The sequence below is a fragment of the Oncorhynchus clarkii genome, chromosome 12 (genome assembly GCF_045791955.1).
Source record: "Oncorhynchus clarkii lewisi isolate Uvic-CL-2024 chromosome 12, UVic_Ocla_1.0, whole genome shotgun sequence".
NCBI lineage: Eukaryota > Metazoa > Chordata > Actinopteri > Salmoniformes > Salmonidae > Oncorhynchus > Oncorhynchus clarkii.
Genome location: NC_092158.1, coordinates 99,022,623 through 99,040,122, shown reverse-complemented (window position 1 = coordinate 99,040,122; position 17,500 = coordinate 99,022,623). Strand labels below are relative to the sequence as shown.

Below are 17,500 nucleotides of genomic sequence, written 5' to 3'. Positions count from 1 at the left end.
CTATAGATTACAGACAGGAGAGTTAAAGGGATGAGGGTTGTTAAAGATTACAAGTAGGAGAGTGAAAGGGATGAGGGTTGTTAAAGATTATAGCTAGGAGAGTTAAGGGGATGAGGGTTGTTATAGATTACAGATAGGACAGTTAAATGGATGAGGGTTGTTATAGATTACAGCTAGGAGAGTAAAGGGATGAGGGTTGTTATAGATTACAGGTAGGAGAGTTAAAGGGATGAGGGTTGTTATAGATTACAGCTAGGAGAGTAAAGGGATGAGGGTTGTTATAGATTACAGCTAGGAGAGTGAAAGGGATGAGGGTTGTTATAGATTATGCTAGGAGAGTTAAGGGGATGAGGGTTGTTATAGATTACAGATAGGAGAGTTAAAGGGATGAGGATTGTTCTAGATTACATTTAGGAGAGTGAAAGGGATGAGGATTGTTATAGATTACAGCTAGGAGAGTGAAAGGGATGAGGGTTGTTATAGATTACAGCTAGGAGAGTGAAAGGGATGAGGATTGTTATAGATTACAGCTAGGAGAGTTAAAGGGATGAGGATTGTTATAGATTACAGCTAGGAGAGTTAAAGGGATGAGGATTGTTATAGATTACAGCTAGGAGAGTTAAAGGGATGAGGATTGTTATAGATTACAGCTAGGAGAGTGAAAGGGATGAGGGTTGTTATAGATTACAGCTAGGAGAGTGAAAGGGATGAGGATTGTTATAGATTACAGCTAGGAGAGTGAAAGGGATGAGGATTGTTATAGATTACAGCTAGGAGAGTTAAAGGGATGAGGATTGTTATAGATTACAGCTAGGAGAGTGAAAGGGATGAGGATTGTTATAGATTACAGCTAGGAGAGTTAAAGTCATGAGGATTGTTATAGATTACAGCTAGGAGAGTTAAAGGGATGAGGATTGTTATAGATTACAGGCAGGAGATTTATACACTTTACTCTGAGTATTTTAATTGGCATAAAGTCATAATTGACGTAAGCATACGCCCTTTAAAACACCTGGTTTTCTGAGTTTATCTTTCTAATCATTAGGACATCTATTAAAGGCCCAGAAACGACATGGTCGCAGTGGTAGAACGTTTATTTTAATTGGTGATTTTTCTGCAAGTCCCAACAGGTAGCCTGATTTCAGATGTGTCCATGGAAACGGGATTATTAGGGAAATCGTTCTTCTTGTAAAGCATGTAAACATTTTGATCAAACTTTTGTATTAAACTGACTATGTAAACACTCTCAGCACGTCTCAACAACAGTCTAATGAGCCGACCCAACTCCCAGTGTCCTGACACAATCAGCACATCTAAATAACAGACTAGAGCGCCGACCCAAGTCCCAGTGTCCTGACACAATCAGCACGTCTCAACAACAGTCTAGTGAGCCGAACCAAGTCCCAGTGTCTTGACACAATCAGCACATCTAAACAACAGTCTAGTGAGCCGACCCAACTCCCAGTGTCCTGACACCATCAGCACATCTAAACAACAGTCTAGTGAGCCGACCCAACTCCCAGTGTCCTGACGCCATCAGCACGTATTCATGATGCCCTCATTAATCACAGAAGAGAAGGGAGAGACAGGAGAACCTAAAGCAGGCCCAACACACACTGACACACACACACACACACACACACACACACACACGCACGCACGCACGCACGCACGCACACACACACACACACACACACACACACACACACACACACACACACACACACACACCAAGCATTTTAAGACTCCTCTTTCTTTGTCTTTTTCCAGATATATCTCTTTGGCATGTGTGTGTGTGTGTGTGTGTGCGCATGCATGCGTGTTTACCTTGGCTGTACCATTCCTGACCTTCTGTCCTCTCCTGTCATTACCCTCTCTCTCATTATGGTGAAAAATATCATCCTGATTTATCATTATATGAACAAAGTCAGGAAGAAGGACATAGGGAGAGAGAGAGAGAGACATAGAGAGACAGAGAGAGACAGAGAGACAGAGAGAGAGAGACAGAGAGAGAGAGACAGAGAGAGTGTGCTACCTATATCCCCCCACTAGAATCCCCATATTTTAATGAAGACAGCTTCTCCATCCTGGAGGGGGAAATCAATCATTTCCAGGCCCAGGGACATGTACTAGTCTGTGGCGACCTAAATGCCAGAACCGGACAAGAACCTGACACCCTAAGCACACAGGGGGACAAACACCTGCCTGGAGGGGACAGCATTCCCTCCCACATATGCCCCCCTAGGCACAACTATGACAACATAACCAACAAAAACGGGTCACAACTCCTGCAGCTCTGTCGCACACTGGGTATGTACATAGTCAACGGTAGGCTTCGAGGGGACTCCTATGGTAGGTACACCTATAGCTCATCTCTTGGCAGTAGTACTGTAGACTACTTTATCACTGACCTCAACCCAGAGTCTCTCAGAGCGTTCACAGTCAGCCCACTGACACCCCTATCAGACCACAGCAAAATCACAGTCTACTTAAACAGAGCAATAATCAATCATGAGGCATCAAAGCCAAAGGAACTGAGTAACATTAAGAAATGCTATAGATGGAAGGAATGCAGTTTGGAAACCTACCAAAAAACAATTAGGCAACAACAAATTCAATCCCTTTTAGACAATTTCCTGGGTAAAACGTTCCGCTGTAATAGTGAAGGTGTAAACTTGGCAGTAGAAAATCTTAACAGTATATTTGACCTCTCAGCTTCCCTATCAAATCTAAAAATCTCAAATAGAAAACCGAAGAAAATTAACAATAATGACAAATGGTTTGATGAAGAATGCAAAAATCTAAGAAAGAAATTGAGAAACCTGTCCAACCAAAAACATAGAGACCCGGAAAACCTGAGTCTACGCCTTCACTATGGTGAATCACTAAAACAATACAGAAATACACTACGGAAAAAGAAGGAACAGCATGTCAGAAATCAGCTCAATGCAATTGAAGAATCCATAGACTCTAACCACTTCTGGGAAAATTGGAAAACACTAAACAAACAACAACAAGAAGAATTATCTATCCAAAATGGAGATGTATGGGTAAACCACTTCTCCAATCTTTTTGGCTCTATAACAAAGAATAAAGAGCAAAAACATATACATGATCAAATACAGATCTTAGAATCATCTATTAAAGACTACCAGAACCCACTGGATTATCCAATTACATTGAATGAGTTACAGGACAAAATAAAAACCCTCCAACCCAAAAAGGCCTGTGGTGTTGATGGTATCCTCAATGAAATGATCAAATATACAGACAACAAATTCCAATTGGTTATACTAAAACTCTTTAACATCATACTTAGCTCTGGCATCTTCCCCAATATTTGGAACCAAGGACTGATCACCCCAATCCACAAAAGTGGAGACAAATTTGACCCCAATAACTACCGTGGAATATGTGTCAACAGTAACCTTGGGAAAATCCTCTGCATTATTATTAACAGCAGACTCGTACATTTCCTCAATGAAAACAACGTACTGAGCAAATGTCAAATTGGCTTTTTACCAAATTACCGTACAACAGACCATGTATTCACCCTGCACACCCTAATTGACAACCAAACAAACCAAAACAAAGGCAAAGTCTTCTCATGCTTTGTTGATTTCAAAAAAGCCTTCGACTCAATCTGGCATGAGGGTCTGCTATACAAACTGATGGAAAGTGGTGTTGGGGGTAAAACATACGACATTATAAAATCCATGTACACAAACAACAAGTGTGCGGTTAAAATTGGCAAAAAACACACACATTTCTTCACACAGGGTCGTGGGGTTAGACAGGGATGCAGCTTAAGCCCCACCCTCTTCAACATATATATCAACGAATTGGCAAGGGCACTAGAACAGTCTGCAGCACCCGGCCTCCCCCTGCTAGAATCCGAAGTCAAATGTCTGCTGTTTGCCGATGATCTGGTGCTTCTGTCACCAACCAAGGAGGGCCTACAGCAGCACCTAGATCTTATGCACAGATTCTGTCAGACCTGGGCCCTGACAGTAAATCTCAGTAAGACCAAAATAATGGTGTTCCAAAAAAGGTCCAGTCACCAGGACCACAAATACAAATTCAATCTAGACACTGTTGCCCTAGAGCACACAAAAAACTATACATACCTTGGCCTAAACATCAGCTCCACAGGTAACTTCCACAAAGCTGTGAACGATCTGAGAGACAAGGCAAGAAGGGCATTCTATGCCATCAAAAGAAACATAAATTTCAACATACCAATTAGGATTTGGCTAAAAATACTTGAATCAGTCATAGAGCCCATTGCCCTTTATGGTTGTGAGGTCTGGGGTCCGCTCACCAACCAAGACTTCACAAAATGGGACAAACACCAAATTGAGACTCTGCACGCAGAATTCTGCAAAAATATCCTCCGTGTACAACGTAGAACACCAAATAATGCATGCAGAGCAGAATTAGGCCGATACCCACTAATTATCAAAATCCAGAAAAGAGCCGTTAAATTCTACAACCACCTAAAAGGAAGTGATTCACAAACCTTCCATAACAAAGCCATCACCTACAGAGAGATGAGCCTGGAGAAGAGTCCCCTAAGCAAGCTGGTCCTGGGGCTCTGTTCACAAACACAAACACACCCTACAGAGCCCCAGGACAACAGCACAATTAGACCCAACCAAATCATGAGAAAACAAAAAGATAATTACTTGACACATTGGAAAGAATTAACAAAAAAACAGAGCAAACTAGAATGCTATTTGGCCCTAAACAGAGAGTACACAGCGGCAGAATACCTGACCACTGTGACTGACCCAAAATTAAGGAAAGCTTTGACTATGTACAGACTCAGTGAGCATAGCCTTGCTATTGAGAAAGGCCGCCGTAGGCAGACATGGCTCTCAAGAGAAGACAGGCTATGTGCTCACTGCCCACAAAATGAGGTGGAAACTGAGCTGCACTTCCTAACCTCCTGCCCAATGTATGACCATATTAGAGAGACATATTTCCCTCAGATTACACAGATCCACAAAGAATTCGAAAACAAATCCAAATTTGAAAAACTCCCATATCTACTGGGTGAAATTCCACAGTGTGCCATCACAGCAGCAAGATTTGTGACCTGTTGCCACGAGAAAAGGGCAACCAGTGAAGAACACACACCATTGTAAATACAACCCATATTTATGCTTATTTATTTTATCTTGTGTCCTTTAACCATTTGTACATTGTTAAAACACTGTATATATATATATAATATGACATTTGTAATGACTTTACTGTTTTGAAACCTCTGTATGTGTAATGTTTACTGTTAATTTTTGTTGTTTTTCACTTTATATTTTCACTTTGTATGTTGTCTACCTCACTTGCTTTGGCAATGTTAACACATGTTTCCCATGCCAATAAAGCCCTTGAATTGAATTGAATTGAATTGAGAGAGAGACAGAGAGAGACAGAGAGAGAGACAGAGAGAGAGAGAGAGAGACAGAGAGAGAGAGACAGAGAGAGAGAGAGAGAGAGAGAGAGAGAGAGAGAGAGAGAGAGAGAGAGAGAGAGAGAGAGAGGGAGAGAGAGAGAGAAAGAGCGCGAGAGAGCCAGAGAGCGAGACAGAGAGAGAGACAGAGAGAGACAGAGAGAGAGAGAGACCTAATTGTCTGTCTTTTCAAGGGCGTCATGGGTCTGAACTATATTTTGTAAATTTAAATCAATATGTTTCATTTCTCCAGACACTCATTTTCCTAATTCAGTGAACATTCTTTTAATTACAAGATGCTCCGTATCGATTCACTTTATCTCACCTTTCAAATCCCCCAAACACCATTAGGCTTTGTGTGTCTGTGTGTCTGTATGTTCGTGCACCCATGTGTGTGTGTGTGTGTGTGTGTGTGTGTGTGTGTGTGTGTGTGTGTGTGTGTGTGTGTGTGTGTGTGTGTGTGTGTGTGTGTGTGTGTGTGTGTGTGTGTAGGAGTATTTGTTGTTGCGTCTGTGTGTCATCATGAAGTCTTCTACCTCTCTACTCTATAAATATATATTTGTTACCACTGTCTTCTGATTCTTCTGTACTGCACTAAACCATTGTTTCAATTAACACAGGTATTTGTGACCTTGGTGGGCATTTCAACCCAGGATGGTGTGGCTTTGGTGAGCATTTCAACCCAGGTTGGTATGACCTTGGTGGGCATTTCAACCTAGGTTGGTGTGGCTTTGGTGAGCATTTCAACCCAGGTTGGTATGACCTTGGTGGGCATTTTAACCCAGGTTGGTGTGGCTTTGGTGAGCATTTCAACCCAGGTAGGTGTGACCTTGGTGGGCATTTCAACCCAGGTTGGTGTGGCTTTGGTGAGCATTTCAACCCAGGTTGGTATGACCTTGGTGGGCATTTCAACCCAGGTTGGTGTGGCTTTGGTGAGCATTTCAACCCAGGTTGGTATGACCTTGGTGGGCATTTCAACCCAGGTTGGTGTGGCTTTGGTGAGCATTTCAACCCAGGTTGGTATGACCTTGGTGGGCATTTCATCCCAGGTTGGTGTGGCCTTGGTGGGCAGTCAACTGATGTTGGTGTGGCCAGTCAACTCAGGTTGGTGTGACCTTGGTGGGCAGTCAACCCAGGTTGGTGTGGCCTTGGTGGGTCCAGCTCAAACGGAGTTGCTCTGGCCTTCGTGTAGGAGCTGTATCTACTACAAACCGGATCACTCTGAGTTCCAATGCGGCAAAATGTTTACTTGCCGAGGATTATGGGCTTGAGGTGGCTTCCTTGATCACGTGCGTCGCCAGCCTATGTAAGAAACTAGTGAAAACGCAGAGTGGAATGTTAACATTTTCTACGCAGGTGGCTGGAGGGCTTTTGCGCTCGTTGGATGCATCTCTGCCTTGACGTTTGTGGTTATCCGACTGGCCGGTGTTGCTCAGAGCTCCCCCATCTGAACGCGGCGTCGAAGGAGCACAGCGAGAAGAGCAAGACATTCAACGGTGGCCGCATGTCACTGAGCCGTGGAAGCCGAAGACAGCGGCCTCCCACAAAGCAGACTACACTCCCAACGAGAGGCCCAGAGAGGATACAAACAGCACATCGTTTCGCCGTCTTGGAGCCTGATCTTCCTGCACCTTCGTCACTTGGGGGGGGGGGGGGGGGGGGGGGGGTGGCTGTGTCTGCCGCTGCTGTGCCTACGATTTCAAAGTCAACGTCAGGGGTTTTAATGACATTATGAAGGGCAGCTCTGAACAGTTGAAACTGGATTTTAAAGAGCTGATTGACTCTCTGCTAGGCACTAACAAAAGACACATCATATCTGGCCCTGTGTCCTCTCTGAATCGTGGCATTGAACGCCTCAGCAGGATTGGTTCTCTTCACAACAGGCTACATGATGATTGCAGCTCGTTGGGTGTAACTTTTGTTGACAATTTTAATACCTTTTGGAAGCGAAACACATTTTATAAGGAGGATGGGATCCAACCAAATCATCTGGGTTCCTGGATCCTTTCACAGCACTATAAGGAGAATGGGATCCAACCAAATCATCTGGGTTCCTGGATCCTTTTACAGCACTATAAGGAGGATGGGATCCAACCAAATCATCTGGGTTCCTGGATCCTTTCACAGCACTATAAGGAGAATGGGATCCAACCAAATCATCTGGGTTCCTGGATCCTTTCACAGCACTATAAGGAGGATGGGATCCACCCAAATCATCTGGGTTCCTGGATCCTTTCACAGCACTATAAGGAGGATGGGATCCACCCAAATCATCTGGGTTCCTGGATCCTTTCACAGCACTATAAGGAGAATGGGATCCAACCAAATCATCTGGGTTCCTGGATCCTTTCACAGCACTATAAGGCTGCGTTGAGACAATGACTCATCAATGACCCACGCCCAGCTCAGTTAATACCTACCATTGTGACGCAGAGTTGTCATAATGCTTCAGCAAATGTACATTATACCAGGTAGACACAATGTAACCTAATTTATGTCCATCTAACTACCCCGAATGCCCCTGCTGATCCTACAGCTGTTGTTGTACGCAGTAATCATGTCCCTATGAACCAGAAGAGCTGCCTGCCCGTCTGTCTCATCCTGACACGGTCATTACTATGGGACAGCTGGAGATCGAATTTGAATACTGAAACAATGTTGTAAATGTTAGAGAGACATTATAAATCTCCGCTGTTGAAAACTAAATGTTAGTCTTAAAGAAATGTGAGATATTGTCTAGATGCCTTTTGTAGGGGAGAACAAGTTTATAAATTGCCTGGCTGGGCTGATGAGATAGTGGATGAGATAGTGGATTGCGCAGTCAGACGGAACAGAGTATATAGACATTTTAACATCATAGATTTAGCCGGTGGTCATTTGTGGAATAGATACTGGTTGGAATGCATTTTTTTTTTATCCAATCAGCTTTCAGGATTACCCGATGTATAATTTACACCAATGACCTGACCACCCAGAGTACTGCTGAATCATGTGATGTGGATGTGGTTCTCTGAATCATGTGATGTGGATGTCTAAGACCTAAAGACTTGGAACACAGTTAATGACTAGGCTTCTGTCCTCTTACCTGCATAGAACTCTGGACTGTAGACTGCACCGACTACTGGGTTCAACTTCCACCCTGGAGAGAGAGAGACAGAGAGAGAGAGAGAGAGAGAGAGAGAGAGAAGGAGAGAGAGAAGGACAGAGAGAGAGACAGAGAGAGAGAGACAGAGAGAGAGAGAGAGAGAGAGAGAGAGAGAAGGAGAGAGAGACAGTGACAGAGAGTGAGAGACAGAGAGAGAGAGACAGAGAGAGAGAGAGAGAGAGAGAGCAGGAGAGAGAGAAGGAGACCGAGAAGGAGATAAAAAATTTAACTGAGCAGCTGTTGCAGGATAGAAGTGAAAATGTTCTAGAAGATAAAGGCAAAACATAGAGGCCCAGTGAGTCTTAAACCCCTCCAACAGAGGCCCGGTGAGTCTTAAACCCCTCCCACAGAGGCCCGGTGAGTCTTAAACCCCTCCCACAGAGACCCAGTGAGTCTTAAACCCCTCCCACAGAGGCCCGGTGAGTCTTAAACCCCTCCCACAGAGGCCCGGTGAGACTTAAACCCCTCCCACAGAGGCCCGGTGAGTCTTAAACCCCTCCCACAGAGGCCCAGTGAGTCTTAAACCCCTCCCACGGAGGCCCAGTGAGTCTTACCGTTTGCATAAGGATTGACTGTCTTCTTATTGGTCATTACCCGTGCCGTTGCATTGTTGACCTATCACAGACAGGCTTGTATCAGTGCGTTTCCAACAGCAGTCAGACACATATTGAAACCCAACAGTACGTTGGGTCCTAGAGAGCAGCATGCTTCCATATCGTCATTCCTACATCAATGTGTTCCCAAAACCATTTTAACTTGGCATGACAAACATCCACGTCAAGATTTAAACAGGTCACACATAGGTAGTAAAGACTTCAATACAAAGCAAATGAACAAAATATTATATTTTCATATGGTAAAAGATTTCCAGCATGCTTAATCCAGTTCTGATCTTCATCAAAGGAAATGAAACGTAAAGAGAAACAACGCTGGACAAACAATCAAACAGCTGTGTTGTCATATGAAGGAGCATGCAGAGGAGAGGGACAAGAACGATCAGGAGGGAAACAACTAACAAAGAACATGGAAGAGGAGGAGGAGGAGGAGGAGGAGGAGGAGGAGGAGGAGGAGGAGGAGGACACACATGTTTGGAGCATTCTGCAACATCCAGTCATCTACCAGAGTAAGGAGAACCATCAGACGGACACAAAGCGACATTTAGCATTCACACTCCACCTCACCAAGCCTGGAGCGTCATCGCAACAACAATCAGAGTCATCAACCAAATCAAAACAGAAATCAAAACAGAAATAAAACAAAAACTGATCAAATCAACCAATCAATGAATCAGTCAATCAATCAAGTCATTCCAGCTTGAATCACAGCTAACAGAAGGGAAAATTAAAAAAACAGGATGCATTGTGGTCCAAAAACACAATCAACGGGTTCCACAGTCCCAGAGTAGAGGTGCAACGAGTCAGTGCATGTCTCAACCAATCAGATTGGATCACGCATCATCAGTCATCATCACGCTAGCAGCTAGACTGAGACACTGAGCGGTAAAACACGCCGTAACACACAAGAGAAAACATACAATCAGAACACAGCTTCAAGAAACACCCAACTCAACCACAAGCCAAAAGAAAGTCACGTGAATTTGAGCGTAGCGAGCGTTCGAGAAAGAGTGTGTAAGAGAGAAAGATAGAGAGAGAGAGGGGTACAGACAGAGAGAGAGAGAGAGAGAGAGAGAGAGAGAGAGAGGGGTAGAGACAGAGAGAGAGAGACAGAGAGAGAGAGAGAGAGAGAGAGAGGGGTAGAGACAGAGAGAGAGAGAGAGAGAGAGAGGTATAGACAGAGAGGTAGAGAGAGAGAGATAGAGAGAGAGAGAGAGAGAGAGATAGAGAGAGAGAGACAGAGAGAGAGGTAGAGACAGAGAGGTAGAGAGAGAGAGAGAGATAGAGAGAGAGAGACAGAGAGAGAGGTAGAGACAGAGAGGTAGAGAGAGAGAGAGAGAGAGAGAGAGGTAGAGAGAGAGAGAGGTGGAGAGAGTGAGAGAGCGAGAGGTAGAGAGAGTGAGAGAGCGAGAGGTAGAGAGAGAGAGGTAGAGAGAGAGAGAGAGAGAGAGAGGTAGAGAGGTAGAGAGAGAGAGAGAGAGAGAGAGGTAGAGAGGTAGAGAGAGAGAGGTAGAGAGAGAGAGGTAGAGAGGTAGAGAGAGAGAGAGAGGTAGAGAGAGAGAGGTAGAGGTAGAGAGAGAGAGGTAGAGGTAGAGAGAGAGAGAGAGTTAGAGAGAGAGAGGTAGAGGTAGAGAGAGAGAGAGAGAGGTAGAGAGAGAGGTAGATGTAGAGAGAGAGAGGTAGAGGTAGAGAGAGAGAGAGAGGTAGAGAGAAAGAGGTAGAGAGAGAGAGAGAGAGAGAGAGAGAGAGAGAGAGAGAGAGGTAGAGAGAGAGAGAGAGACAGAGGGTAGTAATAATACATCTCGCTTCACACTTACCATTCCCAGACCAGTTTTTGGCCCCGCCCACTTGTTTGTGTTTTGTTACCGTGGTAACAGAGTTGGGGGGCGTATACGAGTGGAGCTACCATTGGGAAGATGGAGGAAGGGGGTAGATGAGAGAGGAATATGCCTCAATAGGCCAAAGCAACGGCTGTCATACCCGCAATCACTATGCCAGCGTTCGCCAAACTCGGTCCTCCGGACCCCAAACAGGTGCGGAGGTGCGAGTTTGGTAAACCCTGCCCTGCGCACTAAAACCTCTCTCTCTTTTAGCTCTCTGTAGTTCTCTGTGTGGCTCTTGGTGTCCCGAGGACCGAGTTTGGTAAACCCTGCCCTGTGCACTAAAACCTCTCTCTCTTTTAGCTCTCTGTAGTTCTCTAAAGTTGTCTGTGTGGCTCCCAAAACATATTTTTATCCTTGGAATTGGATTTGTGAGTTGTCATGGAAACCAAATCAATGTTTCTAGCATAGTTTTGGATGAGACTAACTGGCAAATACTATCATTGTTCCCTTTAGCTTGTATATATTTCACTTTTTTCTCCACTGTTTATAGGGGACTGTAGTTTGTAACTTACAGGCCACCGTATATCCCTAACCCTGCAGTGAGGTCACTCACTACCCATGATCCTTCACTGCTTTGTTTACTTCCTGACTTTTCTGAGGAACTGTCTGTAAGCACCCTTTAACTTCAAAAGGACAAAACACATTACAGTGTAAGTCAGAAGTTTACGTACACCTTAGCCAAATATTTTAAACTCAGTTTTTCACAATTCCTGACATTTAATCCTAGTAAAAATTCCGTCTCAGGTCAGTTAGGATCACCACTTTATTTTAAACGTGAAATGTCAGAATAATAGTAGAAAAAATGATTTATTTCAGCTTTAATTTCTTTCATCACATTCCCAGTGGGTCAGAAGTTTACATACACTCAATTAGTGTTTGGTAGCATTGCTTTTAAATTGTTTAACTTGGGTCAAACGTTTCGGGTAGCCTTCCACAAGCTTCCCACAATAAGTTGGGTGAATTTTGGCCCATTCCTCCTGACAGAGCTGGTGTAACTGAGTCAGATTTGTAGGCCTCCTTGCTCACACACGCTTTTTTAGTTCTGCCCACAAATATTCTATAGGATTGAGGTCAGGGCTTTGTGATGGCCACTACAATACCTTGACTCTGTTGTCCTTAAGTCATTTTGCCACAACTTTGGAAGTATGCTTGGGGTCATGCAACCAAGCTTTAACTTCCTGACTGAGATGTCAATTCAATATATCCACATAATTTACCATCCTCATGATGCCATCTATTTTGTGAAGTGCACCAGTCCCTCCTGCAGCAGAGCACCCCCACAACATGATGCTGCCACCCCCGTGCTTCACGGTTGGGTTGACGTTCTCGGCTTGCAAGCCCCTCCCCCTTTTCCCGTCAAACATAAAGATGGTCATCAGACCAGAGGACATTTCTCCAAAAAGTACGATCTTTGTCCTCACGTGCCGTTGCAAACCGTAATCGGTCTTTTTTTATGGCGTTTTTGGAGCAGTGGCTTCTTCCTTGCTGATATAGGACACGTTTTACTGTGGATATAGATACTTTTGTACCGGTTTCCACCAGCATCTTCACAAGGTACTTTGCTGTTGTTCTGGGATTGATTTGCATTTTCGCACCAAAGTACGTTAATCTCTAGGAGACAGAACGCGTCTCCTTCCTGAGTGGTATGATGGCTGCGTGGTCCCATGGTGTTTATACTTGCGTTCTATTGTTTGTACAGATGAACGTGGTACCTTTAGGTGTTTGGACATTTCTCCCAAGGATGAACCAGACTTGTGGAGGTATACCATTTTTTTCTGAAGTCTTGGCTGATTTCTTATGATTTTCCCATGATGTCAAGCAAAGAGGCACTGAGTTTGAAGGTAGGCCTTGAAATACATCCACAGGTACACCTCCAATTGACTCAAATGATGTCAATTAGCCTATCAGAAGCTTCTAAAGCCATGATTTTTTTTAATTTTCCAAGTTGTTTAAAGTCACAGTCAACTTAGTGTATGTAAACTTCTGACCCACTGGAATTGTGATACAGTGAATTATAAGTGAAACAATCTGTCTGTAAACAATTGTTGGAAAAATGACTTGTGTCATGCACAAAGTAGATGTCCTAACCGACTTGCCAAAACTATAGTTTGTTAATTAACAAGACATTTTTGGAGTCGTTGAAAAACGAGTTTTAATGACGCCAACCTAAGTGTATGTAAACTTCTGACTTCAACTGTATGTACGTCACAACAAACTTCCAACTGAACAAATCTTTTGAAAATAAATGAGGTCATAACAAAATGAAGCAAATCCTGGGAAATATACAACAGTAAACTTGTAGACGTATTAAAATGGGTATGAACAAAAAACCCGACAATAAATCAAAATGGGGGCTGTATGAGGAGAGTTCAGGGAGGGAGGTGATGACGCAGGTGGAAAGACAGGTGACGTGTGGGACAGGGTGGAATGGGGGGAGTGAAGCAGACATTATGCACACACACATTCACACACACACACACTGACAAAGAGGAAGAGGAGGAGGTAAAGGAGGAAGAGGAGGAGGTAAAGGAGGAAGTATTTGTAACATGCACCTCTATTTTACGGCCTTCTACGACCGTGCCGTGTAATTTGTCTCGCGCCCTGTCAGCGTCCGCACTATGCTCGAAAGTTACGAACCCAAAACCCTGCATGCAGGATCGAGAGGGAGAGAACAACATGCATGTTATTCATGTTATTATAATCATTACTCATATTATTACTGTCACTACTCGTGTTTCTCCAGTTCAGTAGAGTAAAAGGAGAAAAACACATTGAAATGTAAAAAGATTAAGCACACTATTATAGGCCAGCTTTAGGCAGAAACCCCCTCTGCTTCAAAACGATTTCCTTATCTTCTCTCCTCTAACACATCTCTAACCTCTAGCTTCCTCTAACACATCTCTAGCCTCTAGCTTCCTCTAACACATCTCTATCCTCTAGCTTCCTCTAACACATCTCTAGCCTCTAGCTTCCTCTAACACATCTCTATCCTCTAGCTTCCTCTAAAACACATCTCTATCCTCTAGCTTCCTCTAACACACATCTCTATCCTCTAGCTTCCTCTAACACATCTCTAGCCTCTAGCTTCCTCTAACACATCTCTATCCTCTAGCTTCCTCTAACACATCTCTATCCTCTAGCTTCCTCTAACACATCTCTAGCCTCTAGCTTCCTCTAACACATCTCTATCCTCTAGCTTCCTCTAACACATCTATATCCTCTAGCTTCCTCTAAAACATCTCTAACCTCTAGCTTCCTCTAACACATCTCTAACCTCTAGCTTCCTCTAACACATCTCTAACCTCTAGCTTCCTCTAAAACATCTCTAACCTCTAGCTTCCTCTAAAACATCTCTAACCTCTAGCTTCCTCTTAAACACATCTCTAACCTCTAGCTTCCTCTAGCACATCTCTATCCTCTAGCTTCCTCTAACACACATCTCTAACCTCTAGCTTCCTCTAACACACATCTCTAACCTCTAGCTTCCTCTAACACATCTCTTTAACCGCTAGCTTCCTCTAAAACATATCTAACCTCTAGCTTCCTCTAAAACATCTCTATCCTCTAGCTTCCTCTAAAACACATCTCTAACCTCTAGCTTCCTCTAACACATCTCTTTAACCGCTAGCTTCCTCTAAAACATATCTAACCTCTAGCTTCCTCCAAAACATCTCTATCCTCTAGCTTCCTCTAAAACACATCTCTAACCTCTAGCTTCCTCTAACACACATCTCTAACCTCTAGCTTCCTCTAAAACACATCTCTATCCTCTAGCTTCCTCTAAAACATCTCTAACCTCTAGCTTCCTCTAAAACACATCTCTAACCTCTAGCTTCCTCTAACACATCTATATCCTCTAGCTTCCTCTAAAACATCTCTAACCTCTAGCTTCCTCTAACACATCTCTAACCTCTAGCTTCCTCTAACACATCTATATCCTCTAGCTTCCTCTAACACATCTCTAACCTCTAGCTTCCTCTAAAACACATCTCTATCCTCTAGCTTCCTCTAACACATCTCTTTAACCTCTAGCTTCCTCTAAAACATCTCTAACCTCTAGCTTCCTCTAACACATCTCTAACCTCTGGCTTCCTCTAAAACACATCTCTAACCTCTAGCTTCCTCTAACACATCTTTAACCTCTGGCTTCCTCTAAAACACATCTCTAACCTCTAGCTTCCTCTAAAACATATTTAACCTCTAGCTTCCTCTAACACATCTCTCTATCCTCTAGCTTCCTCTAACACATCTCTATCCTCTAGCTTCCTCTAAAACATCTTTAACCTCTAGCTTCCTCTAAAACATCTCTAACCTCTAGCTTCCTCTAAAACATCTTTAACCTCTAGCTTCCTCTAAAACATCTCTAACCTCTAGCTTCCTCTAAAACATCTTTAACCTCTAGCTTCCTCTAACACATCTCTCTATCCTCTAGCTTCCTCTAACACATCTCTAACCTTTAGCTTCCTCTAACAACTACCATGCAGAAGAGAAACACAACACATCACCTACCTTAGAGCCCCGCTCGTTAAAAATGATTTCAACGTCTAAGATTTGACCAAATTGCTGGAAGGAAAGACAGAAAACAAAGCCAGAGTCAATGACATTCTTTAACGCAGGATTGTTCAGTGGTACAGCACATGGAGTAGCATTTAGCATTGAGTAGCATGGAGTAGCATTTAGCATGGAGTAGAATGGAGTAGCATTTAGCATGGAGTAGCATGGAGTAGCATTTAGCATGGAGTAGCATGGAGTAGCATTTAGCATGGAGTAGCATGGAGTAGCATTTAGCATGGAGTAGCATGGAGTAGCATTTAGCATGGAGTAGCATGGAGTAGCATTTAGCATGGAGTAGCATGGAGTAGCATTTAGCATGGAGTAGCATGGAGTAGCATTTAGCATGGAGTAGCATTTTACATTTGTAAATGATTCACTTATGGGGATAACATGAGTAATTGTAGTGTAATACTCACGCCAAACATTTGCCTGAGGTCTGGGTCCCTGAATCTGAAGGGTATGTTGGAGACATGGAGGCGCTTGGGTTGAGTCTTACTGTTACAACTGTCAGACGACTGGCTCTGCTGCTGACTGTCTGTCTGAGACTCCTCCTCTGTCTGCTGTGGGGAGGGAGGGAGGGAGGGAGGTAGGGAGGGAGGGAGGGAGGGAGGGAGGGAGGGGGGAGGAGGGGAGGGAAGAGAAAGGGGAGGGAGGGAGGGAGGAGGAGGGGAGGGAAGAGAAAGGGGAGGGAGGGGAGGGAGGGGAGGAGGGGAGGGAAGAGAAAGGGGAGGGAGGGAGGGGAGGGAGGGAGGAAGAGGGGAGGGAGGGAGGGAGGGAGGGAGGGAGGGAGGGAGGGAGGGAGGGAGGGAGGGAGAAACAGACACTCTACACTTAGAACAAGAAGGTGATATCTAGAACCTCAAAGGGTTCTTCAGATGTCCCCATAGGACAACCTTTTGAAGAACCCTTTTTGGTTACTGGTAGAACTCTTTTGGTTCCAGGTAGAACACTTTTGGTTCCAGATAGAACCCTTACCCAAAAACCCCAAAAGGGTACCACTACCTGGAATCAAAAAGGGTTCTACCAAAAGGGTTCTACCAGGAACCCAAAAAAGGTTCTCCTCTCCAGCTGAAGAACCCTTTTGGAACCCTTTTTGTGTGCCACGTCACGTTATATACACAGAAGATCTCCGCTGAACATAGAATCAAGATGTTTGGTTCTGTGTGAACAGCAATAAAGTCACAAGGAAGTTGAATACAAATGCAAAGTTGCCAATAGTTACAAACTAGAGAAGTATAAACAGACGCTTCAATAAGAAAACCCAGATGACTGCATTTAAATATAAATATCCCACAGTAGAGGCTACATAGGACAATATCATTCAATAATATCACTACCTGACTTGGGCAGGAGCACTTAGAAGATGCGTACCGACACCTCAGATGTACTACTGCTTCAGTTCCTGTTCCTCTTATAGAATATTATCTAAAACAGTATTGTGGAATTCCTGTTCCTCTTATAGAATATTATCTAAAACATTATTGTAGAGTTCCTGTTCCTCTTATAGAATATTATCTAAAACATTATTGTAGAGTTCCTGTTCCTCTTATAGAATATTATCTAAAACAGTATTGTAGAGCTCCTGTTCCTCTTATAGAATATTATCTAAAACATTATTGTAGAGTTCCTGTTCCTCTTATAGAATATTATCTAAAACAGTATTGTAGAGCTCCTGTTCCTCTTATAGAATATTATCTAAAACAGTATTGTAGAGCTCCTGTTCCTGTTATAGAATATTATCTAAAACATTATTGTAGAGTTCCTGTTCCTCTTATAGAATATTATCTAAAACAGTATTGTAGAGTTCCTGTTCCTCTTATAGAATTTTATCTAAAACAGTATTGTAGAGCTC

The 17,500-nt window shown here is 43.5% G+C and overlaps 1 protein-coding gene across 1 annotated transcript in view; it reads right to left on the bottom strand.

The window, feature by feature from the left end:
• LOC139421735 (RNA binding protein fox-1 homolog 1-like) overlaps nt 1–17,500 on the bottom strand; it is a 78,660-nt gene that overhangs the window by 40,633 nt on the left and 20,527 nt on the right. The window contains exons 2-6 of the mRNA XM_071172855.1: nt 16,065–16,208; nt 15,604–15,657; nt 13,647–13,739; nt 9,148–9,212; nt 8,538–8,617 (exon numbers count right to left, since the gene is read on the bottom strand). Coding sequence (XP_071028956.1) covers nt 8,538–8,617; nt 9,148–9,212; nt 13,647–13,739; nt 15,604–15,657; nt 16,065–16,208 — 436 coding nt within the window. The remainder of the gene's footprint in view (nt 1–8,537; nt 8,618–9,147; nt 9,213–13,646; nt 13,740–15,603; nt 15,658–16,064; nt 16,209–17,500) is intronic.